General features: G+C 42.2%; 1 protein-coding gene across 3 annotated transcripts in view; it reads left to right on the forward strand.

Annotated features, from left to right (window-relative positions):
• PAFAH1B1 (platelet activating factor acetylhydrolase 1b regulatory subunit 1) overlaps positions 1–23,613 on the forward strand; it is a 29,020-nt gene that overhangs the window by 1,389 nt on the left and 4,018 nt on the right. For 2 of the 3 annotated variants that reach the window (XM_042879530.1, XM_042879529.1), the window contains exons 2-10: positions 12,505–12,705; positions 14,631–14,715; positions 15,895–15,969; positions 16,990–17,196; positions 18,859–19,027; positions 20,092–20,194; positions 20,961–21,189; positions 22,530–22,631; positions 23,257–23,413. In XM_042879530.1, the coding sequence (XP_042735464.1) occupies positions 12,674–12,705; positions 14,631–14,715; positions 15,895–15,969; positions 16,990–17,196; positions 18,859–19,027; positions 20,092–20,194; positions 20,961–21,189; positions 22,530–22,631; positions 23,257–23,413 (1,159 nt within the window). In that variant the 5' untranslated portion in view covers positions 12,505–12,673. Of the gene's footprint in view, positions 1–2,243; positions 2,352–12,504; positions 12,706–14,630; positions 14,716–15,894; positions 15,970–16,989; positions 17,197–18,858; positions 19,028–20,091; positions 20,195–20,960; positions 21,190–22,529; positions 22,632–23,256; positions 23,414–23,613 lie in introns of those variants that run through there. The other variant, XM_042879531.1, reaches the window with a different exon arrangement.

A 23,613-nucleotide genomic window follows, 5' to 3' on the forward strand; every position in this document is an offset into this window, starting at 1 on the left:
TAAGTATAAATGTTTGGGTGCGTGGACCTGGCTGAATTCTCTTTTTATGTGGAGACCCCTTTACGGATGTATTTGTGTGACAGTATTGTTTATACGGTATTAGGAGGTGGGGGGCTAAGGAGCCTATGTTCAGTGATGATCGCTTCATAAATGACTGTGCAGCATTCAGCTGGTTTTTGGAAGAGGGAGGGTCTGCTATCACAACGCTGTCTGTCCTTCGAGTCATTTTCTTAAATAGGGAAATCACACTAGGGAGCTAAACAAAGAAAATATTTCTAATAGATGTATTGCAAATCTTTCTTGTTCTTAGGGTTCTCTATTTTGTGTGTTTCTTTTGATTTGAGTGTGTTTATGGATGCTGTGTGCAGCCATTGAGCAGAGGAGAGACTGGGTGGAGTAAGGAGGCAGAGCTGCGAAATGGCTAGATTACCCTTTCATGGCTTTTTTTTTTTTTTTCCCCTTTCCTTGCGTTTTGCTGGGGTGGAAGAATACTAATTGATGTAACAATGAGGTCTCTTCTTTAGGGAAGAATCTAAGGATGCAGCAACACAAACCTCACTGTTTTGAGGCTGATTTTTCTGCAGGGTGGATCTTGATGTATGTGGCAGTGGGAAGTGACCAGTCACCGTTGCAAAGCCAGTTGTTTTGTCTGTTGCCCGTTTCAATATATCAACTTAGATATTCACTTGTTGAATTTATTTTATTTCACTTTAAACAAGAGTTATAAGTTTGGCGCGAGCGTTTTACACACAAGATTCTGGAGTTATTGAGAACCCCTGTATTGTAGCTCAGTGTTACTATTTGCTCATATAACTTCTTGGTTGGGTTGGGTTTTGGGTGGATGCAGTGGTGAAGCATCCCTGCTTGCTTTGGTGCCTGTAGTAGGGCAGGCAACTCCCATTAGCATGCAGATTTAATTATGCTGCCCTCCCCTTTGTCATGTCCCAAGTTCATACAAAATAACATCTCAAGATTTTGGAAGCCCTTTTCAGTGGACTGGCTCTGTAAGAGCATTACTGTGCATACTTCTGCGTGAGGGCAGTACTAATGCTGAGACGTAAAGTTGTGTAGGAAAGGCATTAGAACAAAGGATTTGGGGAATACAAAAGGGATCACATGAAGCACCTCGAAAGGCCTGCTTTCTGAGTGGCCTGCTATTCGAGATGTAGTTAATGGTGTTTGCTCCCAAATTCAGTGTTGTTCAGAGTGAGTACAGCACTGAAAACAAACAACTATGAAGCAAGTTGACGGTTTGTTTTTCTTGGGTCTCTCGGTTCTGGAGTCCAGTTTTCGATGGTAGGTGCTGCAGATGAGACTGCTCCTCGGTGCTGATTTGCCCAAAATTAAATTAAAGGATAGTGGCTTTTTAAAGTTCATTTACTTAGAGGAGTAGATGTTACAGGAGTTAATGGCTGTATTCATTAAATCCCTATGTCTACGAATGAAGCCAAGGTGAGAATAATGAAGGATCCAATAGAACTCTTATCTTCTTATAACTTTGGCTGATTTTTGCCCTTGAAATGATTGAAGCTACTGTCTTGTATGGCAGTAACGCGTTAATTTCTCTTCTACAAAAGAAAAAGACATTAATGCATACCGAGGTCTGTCATGAATGCCTGAGCCTGTTCCCTGTGCTGCTTCCTATGCTCCACCCAAACTTACGTGCATGGGTTGTGTTCTTTACCTGCTGTCAACTCTTGCCTATCCAACTTGCCAACAGTGGGGCTACTATTGGGTTATTCTGCTGTCTGTCTTTACCCAAACTGTCTTTGTTTGAGACCTCTGTAACCAGCTTCCACTGGGGCTAATGGTAACGGGTACCCTCTTGTGGAGGAACAGCTGGAGAACCCCTGCTTCTCTGTAGCTCTGAGCTGTGCTGTATGTGTACGTTGCAAAGTTTGTACACGGCCTTCTGAGGCGCATTCTGGTGCTCACGACCAAGGAAGGTTGGAACTACTGTAGCACAGAGAGAGAGCTCCTCAAACCGTTCTGTTTCATTCGGGTTCCCCTGCTCTTGTGGCCCCCCGGGCAGCCTCCCAAATGGATGGCAAAGGCTGTGGGAGGGCTGTTAACATTTCTTCCAAGTGAACACTGGAGTAGTTGTTAGCCTGCAAATAAAAGCTGCTTATGCCTAAATACGTGAAACAAGAGACAATAACAATCAGTTGTCATTAGTAACAAATAATAATTTTGGATTTCACATAAAGTGGTTGTTTTTTTTTGTTTTTTTTTTGCTTCCCAGCCTAGTACGTAACTGTGATGGCAATTGAAGATCTTTCCGTGTGTCAGAGCCATGTGTATTAGTCAAAACGCTCCTGGATTTCTTCTCTCGTGTTTATTATAGAGAGATGGTGAGTTCTGTCCTGTCTAAAAAGGCAGATATATTCACTAGTGGTCTCTTAATTCCTCTGTTTCTCATTTAAAAAAAAAAAAAAAAAAAAAAAAAAAAGTAACTACCACAGAAGAACTTACCTAGTGACTTCTGGGTGCTATGAGCAAAGATGTTTATTATGGACTGCTGTTACTTTTGAGCTGTGCTTGGCAGAATAGGTTATGCTTCAGTTCATGCTTCTAAAAACAGGCATTTACACTAATAGGTAGTCTTGACTAGTAGGAACTTGACTAGATTCAATGCATCAAGTTATTTCTTTGACATTCTTACAGTAGTTGCTGTGTGAACCAGCAGGTGTCCCTGAAAGGTTTGTGCCATTACTGAAAGCGCAGTGGCCTAACTGGAACTGTAGCTGTGTTGTGTCAACTTTACTGTGGTGCCCCTAGCTGAAGTTATGTGTCTGTTTTACGTGTGTTATAACTATCTTAGAACCCTGTTTTGCTTCGTTCCTGCAATGTGGAGTGACCTACTGATGAGTATCATGCACCAGAAGTGTTTGAAAGAAGTGGAATTTTTTGACCTTCTGCTATAGGCAGATTGTGTTATTTCATCAGTTTATCTGAACAAGGCTTTTTAGCCTGAAAGAAAAGAAACAAACACCAGCAACAACAACAAAAAAACCAAGAAACACACACACTTGTTTTCAGTGTGAAAGGAATAACTTGGATCTAGTTTTATTCTGGTACTTGCTAGGTACTGCAAGCTTACCTCCTGCAGGTGTGTGCATCTAGTTTAGCTGTTCAAAAAAGGGCTTTCTCTTAATGCTCATTGAGGCAGGCTCTGAGCCTGTACAGCTTCACCTCACGTACTCTCTTTGGGGAATTAAATAGATGTGACTTAGTCTTGCTTCTGGCTGTTTTCCCTGAGGGTGGACTCTGGTATCACGTAATGCTGCCATGGGCTGTGACAGAAATTTCAAGGAAACGTTTCTCTACAAAGTAATTGTGTTTGCATGGAGCTCTTGTCCATTTCTTCAGGGCTGTGAGGGTGCAGCCCTCTTCAGTGAAGCACGTGCTCAGTGTGGTCATGCTAAGAGTAGCAAGTGCACTTATGATGCATAGTTAGATATGTATATATATGCCTACGTATGCACACACACATATAAATAATAAATATATAAATAATGTCATGATTTCAAGATACTTGTGAATAGATCGAGGAGTATTTTAGCCACTTCTTATTAGTAGTGCTTCTTAGAAAGCCCAGTAGTTTGACTGCTTATGGACCTCTAGGTTAGAACTGTGTTAAAATAAATATGATAAATACATCTTTGGGTTTGTGATTCCACTGTTTTTGGAAGAGCCACCTGGTATTTGTAACCAGTAACTAGCTGCTGCGGTGTTGAGAAGATGTTTCCAGTTACAGGACAGCCCATTGTGCTCGTGGTTTGTAGGTGGTGCTGCAGCAAAGTCTGTCCTGTAATTTTCTCAGATCTGTTGTTAAGTAGGTCCCTGTTCAGTGAGTTTGTAGGTAGGCTTTTCTGAAGCACCTCTTCTCCATTGCTTGGTGAGTCAGCTGGCATTCTTGCTTCAAGGCAGGGCTAAAAGTAAGAGGTTTTACGGTGTGATGCTGTGCTGGTTCACATCTGAGATAGCTGTGGCCTTCGTGACTGAGGTGTCTTACCCCTTCCCTCTTGTATCGGTTTTAATTGCTTTGTGCAAATCGAAGTTTTCTTGGCTTAATTAGACAAATCTAACCTCCATCACCTCCTGGATGCTTCTGCTTTCATCGGTTGCCTTGTTTTTCTGCATGGAGGTGGTTTAATGCTAAAACAGAGATATATCCCCCTTTAGATCTAGAGGAAGGTTAGTTGGAAACATCTAGGCTGTTCACATGTAGATAAATGAATGTGTCTTCCTTATAGAAAGTGTTGGCTATTGGTCTTGTTCCTAATCCAGCTGTGGGGTTTTTGGGGGGGCTGAAGAAAAGATCTGATAAACAATTTGTTTATTTAAATGCTAACCTCTTTGCACTGTATTAAGAGGATGATGTCATTAGCACAAGTGTATGTGTTTTGAAGCAGATGGCGTCTATTAAATCAGCAGTGTTGGAAATTCTGGGCTCTCATGCACTGGGTTTGTAGGCAGCAAGCAGAACCTGGAGCAGGAGAGCTTTGGAGAGGGGCTGTGAGCCCAGGATCCACCTCGGCTGTGTGGTGGGGTCAGAGCTCTGACATCATGCCGACCATGTTTGTACCTAAACCTTGGAATTGTTCTTCTATTTTGTTTCGCTAATAAGACTTTGAGTGGCAATGATGGATAATTTGCCAGAGCCACAGCGTATCACAGTTACAGAAGTATACATGAACAAAATGGCAGCTGGGATGGGTGCGAGTGCTGTGGGCTGCTGCCCGGTGCAGGACCGGGCCCTGCTGGGGTCCACCTGCCCTTGCTTCAATGTGGTGACAGGGATCAGCCGCAGCAGGAAAGGAGCTCTGCACAGCCTGGCTGCTGTGGCCGATGTGGGGCAGCATCATCCCAGGGGGGCTCCTGGCTGCAGTGATGGGGCTCCCGGCGTGCAGGTGGGGGGAGGCAGCAGCACGTGTGGAGATGGGCCCTGAGATGGATTGGGCACCTCCCAGAAGAACCCTGCTTTCATCGTGTTTGGCACCAGCATCGTGACAGATTGAGCTCTTCCAGGTAACAGATAAGATGTACTGTGACAGAGTTGTTTGAGTCTTGTTTCTCTTGTCCAGCACAGCTGAAGGATGAGCATTCTCATGATGTGCAGAGTGTTTGGATTTTTTTTGTCATTTTGTGGCTTGCTGTTTCTGAAGCTTCAACGTAAGTGTGCCTTCAGGTTTCCTTCCAGTTGTTCTTCATCTTGTGAACTGATTAAATTTATTTGATGTTTGTTAACGATTTATCAGAGTAGAGCATTAGAGGCAGGTTACTAGTGGGCTGATAAATATGGGAATGGTTTTACAAACTATCTGATTGCTGCTTCATTCTGTAACTCAGGGAAGTGGGAGGGAAAGAACAGAATTCACATCCAGTGCACGATTGCAGACCGGCTTTGAAAATGGTTTGAAGCACGTAGAGCCTTCTCTCAGCAGCTAAGAGAAAATAGCTTAAGTAGAGCGTTCTGGTACTGTTACCCAAAGAGTGCCTGCATCACTTGACCAAACAAAAATCATTCTGAAAAATACTTTCTGCTGGAGTCATCCAGATAAGCCATGATAGGAGCTGTGAGTTTCTCCAAACAAGTTTGGGATAGCAGCTTGAAATTCCCATTGGAATACTTTGTGCCCTCATCCCTCCACACAGCAGTGTCACCGCCTGCCCAACCTCCCAGCCTGCCAGGTTTGCATTGGAGGGATAATACGGGTTTAAATCTCACTTTGTGAAATAATTCCTTGCAATTACTGTCATGGCATGCTGAACTGGCTGTGCAGATGTAGGATGAAAAGTAGAGGAAAAATGAGGCAATTCATAACTGAGCTGCTTTTTTTGTATTTCTGTGCTCATCCTTGCTGGCTTCTAACATTTCATGCAGTAAGGTGTGTTTGCCACACTGGAAGAGCAGCTCCATGCTGTTGTGATAGCACTGTGTGTGCTGTTCTGCTGTAAGTGGTGGAATGGGAGTTATGGGGGAAGAGGGAGCTGGGTGCTTGGTATGGTACGTTGTGTTTTCCTTTCCTATCAAGAGATGGAGACAGTTCTAAGAAACCTTTTTTAGGTCATAATTATTATGCCTGACAAGTATGGATATTACTTCACTTTTAGTTATATCAGCTGTAAATGGCTCTGTGGAATCTGTTTCTAGAGTTTATCACGAGAAGTATTCTGTGGCTGGGGTTCGTAAAGCAGCTTTTTGGTTTTAGAAAAAAAATCAGTCAGAATTAATCTAGATTAAAAAAGTGGTGTGTGCTTCATGGGGGTCCAGCAGTGTAATCCAACCACTGTGAATCTAGTTCTCCCTGAAGGGATTGTAACTAATGGCCAGCAAATACAAATAACCACTGAACACCTCTTGTTAATATGTTTTGAAACAAGCTACGCTGTTGGAAAAGTTCACTGGGATCTGATGTGGCACCTGAAACAAGTGACACTGCAAGGAGAGTGGCTGCTGCATGGACAGAGGGGTGGTCCCGACTTGGAAGATAATCAAATTTGTATCTGATGATATTAAGTAAATTAGTCTTCTGGTGGTTCTGATCTGCACTACTCCTCCATAAGGGATTTGCCTTTCACTGGGATTGAAGGATTGCCCAAAAGCAGGAAGCGAACCACACAAAGCAGAGTTCAGATACGGTAAGAAAGTGAGGAGAAGAGCAGAGGCATTTCCTCCCAGGCAGAGTAGAAGACCTTCTGAGGACAGCATGAGAGCAGAGCATCAGGGCTGGTCGAAGTTTTACAGTGTGTTGGAACTTCTGCTTCATGTTGAAGTTAAAATGCGCAATCATTTAAATAGGAATAGTCTGAAACTCTGCAATTGATTTCATAGTGTAGCCATGATCCCACATGGTTGTTCATGGTGACTTGTGTGCACTTCCTGCCCAGCACTACTTGCTGTGTGGCATGCTTAGCCTGACCCTGAGCATGGCTGCAGATCTGTCTCCCTCAAGGAAATCTTTGTGTAGATTACTTAAATATTGATTGATTTATATATATATATATAAGTCTTTGAGTTTGTTAAGATATTCAGGTTCTGCAAACTGCAGAGAAAATGAAATCCTGTTTCTGAGGCCCAGTGCCACTTCTACGAGTTGGAAAAGTGTTGGCCTGCTTTGAATCTGATGCTACATTCTGTCTATGCCATGTAGCTCTTTTAATTTCAGATTTAATGAGCTACAGTTATGTGTTTGGTACATGTAACTTGTGTTTTTGTGGGGAAGTCTGTTCCCAGAGTCTAAGCAATGGTCATTAAGACCACAAACATGTCCTTTATTTTGCAGTTTCCTGGGGAGCTCCGGGCAGGTCCCAGGGCGTGCAGTCCCAGCTGGGCAGCAGCAGCTGTTGCTGCAGTGCAGACAGCAGTAAGGCCAGCTGGGGCACACTGCTAGAGCAGAAGAGCAGCTGTGTGGTTTGACTTGGACAGGGTCAGAAGTGGATGGGAGAGAATCCATAAAACACAGGAGGGATGAGTGTGCACGTGGGAATTACAGGAAATGGAAGTGTTTATGAATGTGTTAAGGCTGATTGTTTTTTGTAGCTAATAAGCAATGTTTCTGTGGGCTCCATCAGTTAAATTACCAGCCTGGGAAGGACGTTAAGCCTGGAGTTCAGGGGTTGAGGCTGGCTGTCGTTGTGGGGGTTGGGACTGTGATGATGGGAGCTGTGGCCTGGGTACTCAGAGGGACTTGGGCTGTGGCAGAAGCCTATGAAATTGCCCTTGTGAATGTTAAAAAGGCCTTATAATAGGTTTCTCTCTGTGTTACTCCTTGCTGCTGTGCTGAGGAGTCTTAACAAACCTGGTTACATCCTAGAAATGTATGCAAGGAATGCTGGTTTGGGATAAACTTGGGTTAACTTTCCTGCTGCCTGCCTGCACCAGTTAAGGTCTGTGTAGGAGCTCACAGAGCTGGGTGCTGTGCGGGAGCTGTGCTGCTTGGTGGGATGACTGGGCCTGCCCTGGGTTTGGGTCTTGCTTGTACCTCAGAGGCTCCACTGAGTGTCGCAAAGCAACTGTATGCCCAGAATAGAAGATGAGTTGGAGAGCAGTTATTTGCTATTTGTGTATTTTTTATTTATATGGCTATGTGTGTTGTTTCTAAGTTAAACGTTTGCTTTTCCTCATTGCTAACCTGTAGCGTAGGTGGATCATATCTCAATTTGGAGTAACTTTTACTATAAACTGTTCTGAGGAGCAGAAGTGGGTATTGTTAGTCAGTTGAGGCATTGCACTGCTTTGTTGTGCTTACTGGAAGAAAAGGAAAGGCAGTGGAGAGCTTTGAACTGACCTTGCTGATGCAATAACAGAGGAGGATGGTAAGGTTGGTTGTAGTTTCAGTTTGTTATCTGTACGTAAATGTCTTGCGACGCATTTCTGAACTGTGTGCGTTGGAAAGGCTTCCTGAGCCCCTGCCCTGCACACAGCAGCAGAGAAGCTCCCGTCTGTGACTTCCTTGGCCTCTGTGTTTGCAACTCCAGTTTTGTCATAGTACAACGCGTGCTTTACTTTGGGAGACTGAATGGTGCCCTGCCACGCCGAGAGACCCTTCAGATAAAAGATGGAGTGCTGAGTTATTAGGATCGCTAACCAAAGATGTAACAACAGCAAGACCAATGATTTTGGTGAAACAGGGAAAATAACAAAGCTTGGGAAGTAACTAATCTATGAGTATTTAATGGCAGGGCTCAGTAAAAGTCCAGAAATACTGTTTCAGCAATTGAATGTAAGAGAACGGACTGGTTTTCATTTAAAAAACAAAGTATTCAAGTGTGCTTCAACAGTTTTGTTTAGTCTTTGTGGCTTTGTTGTGAAGTAGATCATATCATGGGCCATGATTTGTTTTTTAATGACAGGATTTATTACAAAGTGAGGGTTTTGTGACAGTCCTGTGCCTGAAAGTGATTTTTTTCTCAATGCTTTTTTAATGTGCAGACTGTCAATATGGAATCAGAAGGTTCTTAAGTTAGGAAGTAAAACTTTTTTGCAGTATAGATGGGGTTATTAATACAAGGCGCATCCTGTTTTGCATTTAATTAGTAGTTATTACTCCATGGATGGCTCTATTAGGCTCAGGCTTCTTTTCCCTGTACTGAATAATACAGAACTAATTAAAAAGAAATCTTCTCTTTTGAGAAAGATCTGGCTCTGTCTTGACACCACCTCATTCACAGCGAATTATTGGTACTGCAGATCACTGATGTCAGGCAAGATACAAGGAATAGGTTTTTCCCAAGATTTCTCTGTTGAGCGTCTGTTTCTCACTACCAGGGCTTTGCAGGGAGGTTGTGATGCGGCAGTGACTGCAAACCTCGATAGGTGGAGGAGGACTGGTTAGTCTGGCTCCACCGACCCGTGTGTGTCACAGAGCCTTGCTGGCCAGGTGAAGAGGCAGTGCATGTGGGCAACGTTTGTCTGTCCTCTGCTGTTTTTAGAAGAGGTGCATTTCCACCAAGGTGGTAACTTCTGAACAAATAAGCATGACCTCTTTCCTTGTGCGGCGTACTTCTGCTACTTGCAGATGTCTGCACCATCATCTATTTTTATATGAAGACTGCATCATCACACTGCCACAGAGCCGTGTCATGCTGAGGGCTCAGCTAAGGCCAGTAAGAAGTGCGTCCACATAAAAGTTGACCTTACACTGGTACTGATGGAATAAAAATGGCGACCAGCTCATGGTGGTTTTCCCGCAAGTATTAGCTATCTGTAGCTCAGATAGAATGAGAGGATCCTGCCTCTGGAAGCTCTTGGTAATTCTTCCCCACCGCTCCACAAGGCCTGTAGAAGTGCAGGTGTTGATGAAGCACTCAAACTTTGCCTTTTTCTTGGGGGGGCAGCAAAGTGAAGGATCCAACCTCTACATATTGCCATTAATTCCTCAGCCTGTGTTTGAATTATTTTAGACTGGCATCCACATTCCCATGCCTGTTTATGGCTGGACTGACTGCTGAAATGTGGGATGATGTTAGCATATCTTCACTTTGCTGCTGCAGGAATGTGTGTGATCACTGGAGTTCTTGTGCAATTATAGCAGCTGTGGGCAAAGGAAAGTGTGCCTGGGTGTTAGGAAGCTGCTTCTCACTCAGCATCCGGAGTGACACAGTGAGCAGAGGAAGGTGGGCAGAGCTGTCACCCTCAGCAGCCCATAAAGCTGCAGCACAGCACATGTTGGGAGCACATGGGAAAGGACTGCTGTCAGAAGGAGTTGGAGTGGGACAGCAGTTGGGGCTGTAGGAGGGAGAGTTTAGGGTTCCTTTACTGAAGGACAGAAACACATTTGTTACCTGTATGGTGGATCAAGGACCACCTTGCAGCCTAGTTGGTATTTCTAGGTGTAAGCTATAGGTGCGTCTCCTCGAGGCACTGACCACAAATATTGGTGTGTTATTTTTACCAGAGTTACTGTGCCACTGTTACTACATTTGATGCTGAAACAGTTCACAATACGAAAACTCTTTGTTTTTATTGCTGTGACTTTGCTGCAGTTGTAATACTACGAGCAGTTTCTGGAAGTTCACAGCTTGTGTTCTGCGCTGTGCTTCTGGGAGGCGGTTGCCTGTGCTGCTCTCCCTGGCAGTGTTTGTCGTGGCGTTGCTATGTTTGTACTGAAGTGCAGAGATCAGCCATTATGAGCCTTTTTTTTCCTAGCTCTTAAATTTATTGCAGCATTGCCCTCTAGAGGGCACTTTTTCTGATCGTGTCAATATATTATTTCATATATATAAACTAAATTTCCCTTACTTTATATTCTGCACTCCTGCCTTGATGCATCTGTGAAGAGCAGTTATCCCACCTCCTGATAGGTAAGAGACAGGAGAATGAGAATTGTTTGCTTCCCTTGTCTGAAAGGACAAGGGAATATGGGATATGTGCTATTGGCTTTCAGCTGAATCATTCCTGAAGTAGCTATTAGGGAAGGTGTTAAGCTAATTAGGGAGTGCTGCTGCCCTAACAGCTGGTGGTGCATTTCTGTGATGGACTGCACTTGGTGTGGGAATCCAGCAGCAAGGTGCAGCACATACAGCTCACAGCTGCGCTTTTGAAACAGACTGTGGAGCCCAGATAGGTTTAGAGACCAACTGCTGATCTGCTGCAGTGGATAAGTAGACATGAACGACATAAGCTGAGTATTTTATGTATTATTTAAGAGTCCGAAGTTTAAAGTAGGCCTCTTACCTGTATGGGAAACAGCAAGGAAGAGAAAGTGGGCATGTGCTTTTTGGTAGAAAGGTTACAGACCAACTTCTTCCTGAAGTCCTTGTATGCTTTGCTTTCACTGTGTCTCATTGGTAGAAGTCGGTTGGCGAAACTTGCTTAGCAGCTTCGGTAAATGTTATATGCAGCTTCTTGTCCAGCGTGCAGGAAGTGCCTGCTTCAGCATTTTTCATAATGGTGCTTCTTACGAAAGAGTACCTGCAGTGCAGCAGCCAGGAGGCAGAGCTGCTCAAGTGCTTTTATTGCAGTCTCCCGGATGAAGGTACAGCTGTCCAACAGAGGCCGTTTGCACACTGAGAATAGTTAATGTCCTTAGTAATAGCTCTTGTTAATAAGATAGTATGTAGTGGGGGGAGAAATAGGTAATTAAAGGCTGATTTCTGACTGGTTCTGAACTTGGTGTTGTAAAAATTGCATTGCTCTGTTAATGCTGAAGATCCATTTACAAATCTGATGTATCCCAAAAAAAGGGTAGATTTAACTCAGAGTTAACAGAGTTAAACTCTGTCAGTGTGTGACTGAGAAGAAGGCAGGTTCTGTCCCTTCAGAATGGTGTTATTTGGAACTTCTTCAGGTGGTGCTGGTAGGATAGAGAAAGTAATTTGTTTAGTAAGTGTAATAATCTCCCTGGAAAGTTCAGGAGCTGAATTATACCTGTATTCTTTAAGGCTCTGTCTGGTGAGTCCCAGAGAACTGCCTGACATCATGCCACAGCTGAGCTGCAGCAGCGAGCAGAGCGTGCTGACAGTGCCGGTCCCGAGCTGTGTGCCGTAGTGCTTCGTCCCCTGTGGGAACGTGCTCGTTTCTGCTTAAACTACCGCTAAGCTGGAAGATATGAGAGTGTGTTGAAAGTTAGCTGAAATAATCCCTGCTGAGCACAGTTTGGTGAAGCTATAGATCTTCAAATGCTAAAAATCTTGTGTAAAGGTAGAGGATTTGGGGGAGTAGCTCTTTGATAGGACCAGTGGGATCAACAAGCCTGTTACTTAAGGTAGACAGCCTGGGACTGGGCTGTGTGTGAAGGTAACTCCTTCAGCTCCGTGTTTCTTGAAGCAGCAGTGGTAGGAAGAGGAGGAACAGAGAATGTGTACAAGTGTCTCCAGACTGGAAGTGTGCTGTGAGGGCAGAATCCAGGCTTCCGAAATAAAACTGTGATTACAGATGAAGTTGTTCTATTCTGTCCAGAGTGGTGGTGTGATCTGGGTACATAAATCTGCTTATCAGCTCAGTGACTGAATGCTTATTTGAAATAAATGAACAATATCTCTTTTTCTTCCTTCTAGATGGATTGAATCTTCTGTGCTGAATGCCTCCAGGTTTTTCTGTTGGATTTCCCATCTGGAGAAACAATTGAGCTTGGAGCCACTGTGGCAGACTGAATTGTGGATCCTAAGGCTTCAGATCTTGGGGAGACATTAACCTGACACACGTTAACCTGACATCACAGCCACAATGGTGCTCTCACAAAGGCAAAGAGATGAACTGTAAGGAACAGTTATTTCTATGTTTATCTTATATTCATTAAGCTTGAGCTGGTAATTTTCATTTTCGACTGTATTCACTTAGAGATTGCGGTTTGATTTTATTCATAAACATACGGACCTGTATCATTTAGCTTTTGTGTCTCTTGTGCTGTCTGAATGCAGCTTCTTAAATTACTTACAAGTTATCTTCAAAATTTTTTATTTGAATAAGCTCTGGGATTTAATCACATTCATGATTACAATTATTTATCAATTATCTGAAGTTCTTGTGCAACACTTCAAGGAGTGCAAACATAAATGGGGAGGTTGTCGTGAACTTTGTAAATGGAAATGGAAATGGGAATGATAGAGACTGTGATTGCTTGTGCAGAGGAAGGCAACGCTGTTTTCATGTATTTTGTATATGGAAATAAGTGGGAAACTTGAGGTCACAGGGCTGAGTGTCTGAGGGGAGGCTGGATTTGTGTAGGAGGTAAGAAAGAAGAATGTGATTAAAGCTACGGAAAGAACTTTCCAGTGAAAAGCAATTCTTCTCAGAAGAAAGATCAGTTGGAATGCAGCATTGACCACCATGTGTACCAAATATTTAACAATGTTCTACTTTTCCAGATGGTCTTTGCTATGTGCTTCAACATAGATGTAAAATACCTATTTTGAGATGTCTGACAGAGCCTGTGCATGTCCCACACTGTTAATAAAGTGCAGGTGACAAGTCATTATCTGAAGGGCTGAGCTGGGGTGGGGTTGTGAAGGGATGCTTGCATTTCAGTCACTGAGGACTTGGCCTGTCTCTTTCACCGTAGCTTGATATTGCTGTCTGTAATTCAGAAGCAGATGGCATAGTTGTATGGAATGGAATACATCTTGATTTGGAATTAGAAGTAGCCTTTTTATTCCTGTAGAAGCACTGCCATTATTGCTTTTACTTCAGCTACCAAAGAGGTTTATTTTTTTTATTGAATGCCTTACATAGATGACATCCTGATTTTTGTATTTAGGAAGTTTGTGTGTTGGTTTATGTAAATCCTGTAGTCACTGCATGTGCTCACTGTGCACATGTATGTACCCACACACAGAACAGCTGAGGGTGGATGGGACCTCGGCCGTCTGCTCAATGCCTGCAGCCTTTCCTTCAGTCTTATCATAAAAAAAACAAACTGGAAGATGATGACTGCTCTAAGACTCCAGCAAGCAGTACTGAAACTGTTCTTCCATTCCATGAGGAGGCCTAAACCAAATGCGTGTTATCTTGAAGGAAAAGTCCAAGACAGATTAGTTCAGTAATAATCTTTGGTTGCAGTGAAGAGTGTTTTGAACAAAAATGTAAAACTGGAAGCACTGTATGTTTTGGTCACATGGAGTATCCTTCCCTGTAATCTAACTAAAATTACTGTATCGTTCTGAAAAACAAAGCTAAGCCTTGTTCTCTTGAGCAGAGCATTCAAGTTCCACTGAAGTGTAGAATTCAGTGAATGCTGTTTGGTACCGCAGGCTGTTCTTCTCAATGTAGTCTTCTTTCAGAGATGAAGCACCAATCTAACACGTGCATGTCATCATTTTCTGTGTCTCCCGTTAGTTGGAGTACATTGGAGTAGCATGAATATATTTATCAATCTGTTTGTGCCGTACAGATTGAGAAATATTCATGCTACTCCAGTGTTTGGTAACGAAAAAAATAATCTTTTACTTTCTCAAATCTAAAATAAGGAGCATGTATTCTAAGAAGTGAGCATGTTGCTATTTGTGGCTTGATACAAAATGCTTACCAAATGTATTCTTAGAGTTTGCCTGGGCTTGTAACAAGCCTGATCATCCTGGGTGTTGATGCAAGGTGGTACAATTCAACAAAAAGCCCTGAGCCAATCCCTGTACTCTTACTCAGAACTAACAGGCTAACATTGTGGTTTTGGTTCTGTGTTTTTCAGAAATCGAGCAATAGCAGATTACCTTCGCTCTAATGGCTATGAAGAGGCATATTCGGTTTTTAAAAAGGAAGCTGAGTTAGATGTGGTGAGTTCAAACAAAATTCTATGGTATATTTTAAGTAAAGAGCTCATAATTTTGTAGTACTTGCATTTGTTGTGAACATGTATGCCTGTTGTCTACCTATTAGCACATGCAGTTAGTACTGGAGGTGGTACACTTGCATAGCTTATTGTCTTCAATACAGTTAAAATTATCAGATGGCTTAAAGAGTTTTGAGTAAAACTCCTTATCTTCTACTCATGACTGAGGCATAGACTTAATCTTATTTTCTCTCTAGCTACCACTGGTTTGTACAGTGATTCTGGGAGGGCCTAGGTCTTTCAAGATGAAAGCTGCTGGAAAGCAAAGTTAATGAAAGGCAGTGTGAAGGTATAAGGAAGATGATAAAGACTGTATTTAAAAAAAAAAGACATGGAGTTACTGAAGTGAGTCCAGTAATAGACAAAGAAGATACTGGCTGTAAGAGCTGGGGCTGTTTAGCCTAGAGAAGAGGAGACTCAAGGGATATCCTATGTTGTTTGTAAATACCTGATAAGAGGGTGTAAAGAAAACAGAAGTAGGCTCTGCTCGATGACAGAACAAGAGCCAGTGGGCAGAAATTGAAACATAGCAATTCCACTTGAATTTAGTGTGAAACTTTAAAAACAAAACCTTTTGACTGACCAGTGGAACAGGCTCAGATGTTGTGGAGTCATTCCCTCGAAGTATTCAGTAAGTGTGTGGATGTGTCCTGAGCAGTTCCAGCTGACCTTGCTTTGAGTGAGAGGGTTTGTACTTTGTTGAAGGTGGAAGAGACCTTGTCTGTTTTGTGAGTGCCTTTGGGTCCGTAGTTAAACCATTCCTGTGACTGCTGTGTGCACGCTGGTTGGTTAATGATGTAGTAGGAGGGCGAGGCTGAACGGGTAGCGGCTCTGACCAGTTCCTGTTAAGCAGTTCTTGTCAGGGTAGAGAGATGCTGGTGACCTGGACCAGCCATTTCCTACAATTTAATTTTTAAACTCGTCATTTACTGGAGGCTTGTATTTCACTGTATCTTGCTTCTCTGGAGATAGTTGGGTTGAAGTATTGAAGTACAGTTGCTCCCTTTTGTTAGTGCAACTGATCATAGTCTTCCGTTTGATTTTTCTGTGAAATGAGCTGTTTGTGTTACTTGTAGAGGCTTTGGACATATAACTTATGATTTCTGTAAACACTCCCACCCAGAATGAAGAGTTAGATAAGAAGTATGCCGGACTTCTGGAGAAGAAATGGACATCGGTTATAAGATTACAAAAGAAGGTAGGTAGAGATCTGATAGATTTACTTGTATCAAAAGTTGTAACAAGAGTCAACATCCATCAGGGAACAGAATGTTACATTTTTTTTCCTTCTCAGGAGGGAAAAGATTAATTTGCATGACTTGAGCAGGGGAAAATAGCGATGTCCGTGTTGTAGCAAGTCTTTGTCCATCTTAGTGCTAGCAGTAACGTCCTCTCAATTTCTTTAAGAACATCTGTTTACTTCAGTTTATGGGTTGTATGTACAATTTGAGGCGGAAAAGGAAAGATGTGCCCTAAGGCAGTCTGTGAATGGAAAGACTGAATAACTGTCTCCAGAAGGCTTAACTTGGTTAGAAGCAACCCTTGCTGCTGATGTCTTTGGCCATTACGTTAAAGGGGAGAAACCATTAACTGCAGTGCACTACAGCATGTGATTCTTCCACGAATGGATGGTACAGAACTCTTTAGAAATGCTTCAGTGGGTCTGGAGGGCATTAAAAGCCTTAAAAATCAAAGTGTAACAACAGTAATGGCCTATCTATTATAGAGGTCAGTATATGTAAGATTGTATCACACATTCAGTTTCTCTGCATAGTTAACAGGCACACCATCTCAGGGATACAAAAAAAGCAAATTGCAGTAGTGGGATACGTTTTTGTTAACAAAAATTCCTTCAGTAGTTCATCAGAAGTGCCAAATAAGCAAGAAACACACACAAAAGCCCTATCGCTTTTGAGTCAGTTGCTTGTACATCTTTGCACAGTGTTTAGGTGATATGTTTTGATGGAACTTTATTTTCTTGCCAGAGGTGTTTGGGAAGTTGGAGGAGAATAAGGGCTTAACTTAGGTGTGATTTTTTTTTTTTTTTAATTCAGAAATATCAGCTCCATAGCTTGTTGTTAGCTGTTTTGGATGTGTGCAGTCTGGGCTAAATTGTGAGTTTGGAAGCCTGTTAGTGTTTGGGGTACTAATGACTACAGATGGCTTACGTCTGGGTAAGGCTATTTGTAAATGGTCTCTTTAAAATCCATAAACTTAGGTAATGGAATTAGAATCGAAGCTGAATGAAGCTAAAGAAGAATTTACATCAGGTGGACCTCTTGGTCAGAAACGAGACCCTAAGGAGTGGATCCCTCGTCCTCCAGAGAAGTATGCTTTGAGTGGACACAGGAGTCCTGTCACTCGAGTAATTTTCCATCCGGTTTTCAGTGTAATGGTTTCTGCTTCAGAGGATGCCACAATAAAGGTATGTGTTTGCTGGAGAACATTAAACGAAGCAGATCAGTATGTAGCACCAGTGTTCCATGGTGAATGTGTGTTGTACTGATGATTGCTTCGGATTCTGCTTTAGCTTTGTTAGGGACAGTTATTTCAAATATGATTCCTGATGTAATATATGAATTTTGGTTTTATGCTGGTTCAGTTGCTATCTGCACGCATGTTTTACTGCTCTTGAAAAGAAATACTTGAGCTACTGTGGGTTAGGGACTGGAACAATGAACGGTGGGAGGAATGCATTTTGACTGCTCAATAAGAGAAAGTGGCATAGAGGGCCAGTGCAGAGATGAGAGGGAGGAGGATGGTTTCCTCAAGTCATCTAAGGCTTAGGTAGAGTGGTTGTGCAGCTGTATCCTTAACTGAAGAATGGTTCTTTCCTTTTATTTTAAGTGGCACATGCATGTCCCGTGAAGTTGCTGTGAGTTTTAGGAGAGACTTTCAGTAATTCTAAATGATCTTCATGCACCTTCTTTGCAGTATACAATGACAAGAACAGATTTATTGTGGTAGGCAAGTGATTTCTCATTTTAGCACCAAGTAAAGATGTAATTGTGCATTTTGTTGCTCTCTGAATGTCACTGTTTAAGAGAAATTGCCATCTGTGCTGCTTTGAAAACTATTTGGGAAAATGTTGTCCTGATAAAGGTTGAAAAGTATAGAAAATAATATGCTTAGAAATGTGAGTTGTTCTGACAGTGGCTACCTGCTGGAGAAGGTTTAGGAAGTGCCAATCAGACACAGTTAAGGAGAAACCTTATACCATTGTTTCTGTGGCAGATAGGAAGCGTAGTCTTCTCTTCTTTTTCTTCAAGCAGACTGGGTCCTCTGCTGCAGAGACAGCTCTCTGCTTGTTGGATGGTTCAGGGGAGCCTGACTGGTTTGGTTGTTTCTTTACTCTTATGGATACTGTGAATGAATCTGTACATGATCTCACTGTTCCATTCCCAGGGATTGAAATCTGCTGGGGATGATGGATTCTTTCACTGTTGATGGTGGACATTTTTGTTTTATTCAGGATATAATTAGAAATGCCTAATTTTGTGTTTGGAGACCTGCAATACAGTCTGTAGAAAGTCTGTTTTGTTTCAAAGGCTTTTGTTTGTGGTTAGATGGTGGAAGACTAACTTAATTAGGAGGAGGGAATGGGACTTCATGCTATCTTGCACTTAACTGCTGACAGTTGTTTAAGCTTTTCCAAATTCTGTGATCTTGCTAATATGTGTGTCAGACTCGTGATCTGGGGTTTCGTCCCTAAACCGAGATATTCTGGCTGTTGCCCTGCAGTAGACCAAGTGTTTGCTGTTTGGTTCTGAAGCAGTGAGTAGCTTCTGAAACCACGAGAAAGGAGCAGGGGGAGTTGTTGGAGGTGCTTCTCCCACTAAATGAAAACAGGCTGTGTACCAGCACTGAGGAAACAATAAAGATGTGTAGGATATATAGGTAATGATCATATTAACACAGTGCTTTTTTTTACAACGCTACTAGGCTTTTTTAGGTCTGTCTTTGTTTCTTGCTCGTTTAATTATTGAATAAGGTGCCAGACTGGTTTGCAGAGTGCAAATGTAAGGCTGGAGAATACAGGGAGTAATAATATATTGCTGTTAATGGATTTTTTTTGTTTGCTTGTTAGGTGTGGGATTATGAGACAGGAGACTTCGAACGAACCCTTAAGGGGCATACAGACTCTGTGCAAGATATTTCTTTTGACCACACTGGCAAACTGTTGGCCTCCTGTTCTGCTGATATGACCATTAAGCTATGGGATTTCCAGGGCTTTGAGTGCATCAGAACTATGCATGGTAAGGTTTAAAGGAAATTACAGTCTGTAAAATAGAGGTGGGTTGTTTTTTTTTTTTTTTTGGTGTTTTGGCTTTTATGAATGAGGAAAAACTGCAGATGTGGAAAGGGAAATAAACCAGACTTTTACTTAAAAGAAAGGGGATATTCTTAATGCTTAAAGTGTTCTGTAAAATGGAGTATACGTTCAGTGTCTGTGGAATGAAACAGCCTCTCAGATCTGCTATGCACAGTGCTGTGGGGAAGCACCCCATAATGATACTGAAATGAAATGGCAAATAAGAGGAGCTGAGCACTGAAAATTAAATGCTTACTAGATAACAAAAACTGTACTGTCAAATCACTAGAGAGCTGTCTTCATCTGCACCCCTCTGTTTCCAGAATGTGCTGACTCAGGAAGGAAACAGGATGGAAAGTGTTCTCTGTATACTGTGCAGTCTTGCTTTGGACTTGTCTGGAGTCAAATGAGTTACCCATTGCATTAGAATCAAAAGCCATACGGGAAGAAATGGGAAGTAAAACAACCACCACATGGATTCAGTTATTGACAGCAACTTGTTCTATGGTCTTAGTATAAGAACATTTCTGCTTATCTTACTTCAATATCATCTTGTAGAAGTGATGAGCAGTAATAATGTTTGAGAATTTTTGTAACAATAAACACACACACCAAAGAAAAAGACCTATTTTCCTTTGAAACATCATCTGAGTGGTGCATCATAACACTGTAATCAGACTTATCTGGTAATTTCAAATGCAGTCATAGTAGCTGCTGGGTTTGGCAGCTGTTACAAAGCAGTGCTTGCAGTGCTGATGGTCTGTTTTTAAAACACCTGAAAGATGTTTTTTGAGACAATCCTAGAAGCTGCTCAATGGCTGGACTGCATGGTTTCTGAAAATATCAGTGACTTCTGTAAAACTTCAGGCTTTTGTTCTGTGGTTATTCCATGAAGGGCGCTAAAGGCTTCTGCTGTAGCTTCTTGACCAAAATGAATGAATAGCAGGTCCTGTGTGCAATATTACAGTGTTGCAGTAGCACTTAATAAAAGCTTGCTTTTCTTTTCAGGCCATGATCATAATGTTTCTTCGGTAGCCATCATGCCCAATGGAGATCATATAGTTTCTGCCTCGAGGGATAGAACTATCAAAATGTGGGAAGTCCAGACAGGGTGAGTGCAGTTCTGGGTGAACATCACTGCCTAAAGAAAACCTGCATAAAAATACGTGTAATAGGAAGTGTACCACATGCACCTTGACACAGGTGTCAATGGAAGGGTCCTGCATTAAGTCAGTAAATGCAGGGTTTTAGTAGCCACCCACTAAAAGTATCTGATTTTACCTTTCTGGGAGCTATGGGATGTGTGTGTGTGTGTGTATATATATATATGTGTGTGTATATATACATATATACGTATATATATATATATATACATATATATATATAAAACAGTGTAACTCAAGACCAGGTAGGAATTTAGTGACTAATAACAAATTTGAAGGGATTGTGACAAATAGAAGCAGAAATCTGCTGTCTTTCTTGACACGGGAAGATTTTTTTTGTCTGTTTCATTATTCAGTAGTCTCTCTGATCCATCCATTTATTCCAGGTTGACTGTAAAGGCCATCTGAATGATTTGTGAAATCTGTGTGTTCTTAAAATACCTATTTAGCACAGGTTGGAATGTCAGCAGCCTCCCATTTTCTCCCTTAAAAAGTATTTGCTGGCTCTTAACTGTTTTTTGTTTGTTTTTTTTTTTTTTTCATATGAGCTTCCTCCCCATGAACTGCTTTACGGCCTTGTACATCAGCCAGAACTGATAGGCCTGCTAAAGCTTAACTTCTGAGAGGGGATCAAGTGTTCTTAAGCATCCAAGGCGTGTGTGGTGGCTTTATTCAGTGCTTATATGTCGTTCTGTATTGCTCTGTTTTGAATAGTTACTGTGTGAAGACTTTCACGGGTCACAGAGAATGGGTGCGCATGGTGCGGCCTAACCAGGATGGCACCTTAATTGCCAGTTGTTCTAATGACCAGACGGTGCGTGTTTGGGTGGTAGCAACAAAGGAATGCAAAGCTGAGCTCCGAGAACATGAGCATGTGGTAGAATGCATTTCCTGGGCTCCCGAGAGCTCGTACTCCACCATATCAGAAGCTACAGGATCAGAGGTAATGTTTCCAGTGATAATAAATACACAACTTGTAAGTTTTGTTCTCAAAGCCTTTGGCCAGCATAGTGGGTGTTTTGAGTGTTGGTGGTTGCTGCTTATATGTGTTGCACCATTAAACCCAGCTTGGCTTTGTAGGCACTGTGCTCTTGTGTTTTAACAGTAGGGCCCTGCCTATGCACTAATGAAAGGGACATGTAGAGAGAGGCTCTGTTTCTGACCATGTTGACGGATTGAATTGCACTACATACTTCCATGAAGCAGTGTGAAAGGCAGCTCAGCTAATCCTCGTAATGTTCGTGTTACCTGGCAAGGCAAGGTGTGGGGAGGGGAACAGCAAGTTAAAAATGCAGAAATGAAGCTACCTTGGGTGTAATTCAAACTGCTGTTGCAATTAAATTAAGCTTTGACCTCAGTTTCCTGTGTACAAAGTGATATGAGGAAGCGTTCTTAAAAGTCTCCACGTGTTTGGCCATGGATGTATGTTCTTTGGCTTGGTTACCAAATCCTGAAGAACCAGAGGTTCGCACAGATCTCCTTTTGAGGCTGACAGTGTAGAAGAAAGTAATGTCAAGCTTAAGGAAACCATAACAAAGAGGCAGGAACTTGTCTACTCATGGACTGAACAGATTATTTCAGTCAAATTTTGCTTGCATCCTTAAAAATTCCTTACAGTCTTTCTATTAAAAACAGTGAAATGTAAATTCCAAAAGTTTACTTCCTGGAGCAGTGGACATTACGTGACGCGCTGTGTCTCCTGCCCTCTGCTGGTCTGATGGCTGCATACATCACACTGTAGGACTTGGCTTTGGGCAAGGAGCAAGTTAAAGTTCACGTCACAGCTGAAAGATTTCAGGTTCTGGGAACTGAGTCTCGGGTTCCTACTTGGCACAGTTACAAATGGAGATAATTTCAGAGTAGGGACTTACCGAAACGGTGGGACTTACTTCATTACTTTATGTAAAGGATGACAACACAAAGGTATGTCTGAACTTCATATGCTTTTGCTCTGAGATGTGTGACTCTAGTTGGACTGTATCTACTGGTATATTTGAATTAGATGTCTTGCAGGTGGAAAGCTTGGATTCAGAGTATTTCATTTGTCTTGGTATATCAGCAGGACATAAACAATCTGTTTAAATAGCTTTAATTCCTTTTTCTTTTTTTTTTTCTCTTACTACTAGTAACAGAATGGCTGTGAATCCCAGCTTTGCTATTGTGTGTCTATATGCTGTTAATTATCATACTATCTAATTTTTCTAAGTAATAGCAGCACTTAAGATCTGCTTTCTTCCCTTCCTTCCCCCTTATGTGCCATAATGAATACATAATTTTCTGTAGACTAAGAAGAGTGGTAAACCTGGGCCTTTTCTGCTGTCTGGATCCAGAGACAAGACCATAAAGATGTGGGACATCAGCACTGGCATGTGCCTTATGACACTTGTAAGTTTAGTGGTGTTTTTCTTTGGTGATAGCTGCATGTGTAACGCCAGCTTTCATGGAGTGAGCTGTCTGCGTGTTTGTTTTGAACAGCAGTTAGAGCTGTTGAAATGAGACGTGCACTGGAAATACAGTTTTAATGGCTTCTGTATTTCAGCTTTTGTTGCTAAGAAACAGTAAATCTCAAAATATGTAGTATGAATGCAGGAGTACTGTGGTGTACTTCTTGGAAAGGAACTTGCCTTTCCCGTGGGATTGCTGGTAATCAGCTGAATATTGTCGGTAAAATGTTGCTCTTTCAGTGTGGTTGTCCTGCAGGCTGCTGCTTTCCAGCCTGTGCTCATACTGAACTGGCTGTTATTGCAGGGCGTGAGGAAGAGAATCAGTGCAGATCACATGGGAACTCCTGTTTGCTTGCCTTCAAGGATAGGAACTCACATTGTTGGTAGTGTTGATAAACATGTAATAATAGAAACTGAAGATAAACGTTGAATTCCAGTAGTTTTGGAATGCTAAATGCTGTCACTGCAGGCGAAGGGCACAGAGTTACTCGGCTTGCCATAGTATAAACTGTAGTCTGTTTGACCTTAAACATGCATCTGCTCACTGATGTCTCCTTGTGCATAAGGTGGGCCATGATAACTGGGTACGTGGCGTTCTGTTCCATTCTGGGGGAAAGTTTATTTTGAGCTGTGCTGATGACAAGACTCTACGTGTCTGGGACTTCAAGAACAAACGATGCATGAAAACCCTCAATGCGCACGAACACTTTGTTACCTCTTTGGGTATGTATTGTTCCCCAGCACTAGATGCAAAATACAGAACTTCTGCATCTTTACCAGCTGAGGACCAAGCTGGGCATCCACGTTCTGGGATTCCCATGATGTTTTGTGCTGTATTTTAATCAAATAGCGACAGATAAGAATTTCAGGTGTTCTGGAATTTTGTTGCCACTGTTGTGTATGAGATAAAGATGCTAACTGCC

This window comes from Lagopus leucura, unplaced genomic scaffold, assembly GCF_019238085.1.
Source record: "Lagopus leucura isolate 7727_CA_CO unplaced genomic scaffold, USGS_WTPT01 Super-Scaffold_100024, whole genome shotgun sequence".
NCBI classification, from domain to species: Eukaryota; Metazoa; Chordata; class Aves; order Galliformes; family Phasianidae; genus Lagopus; species Lagopus leucura.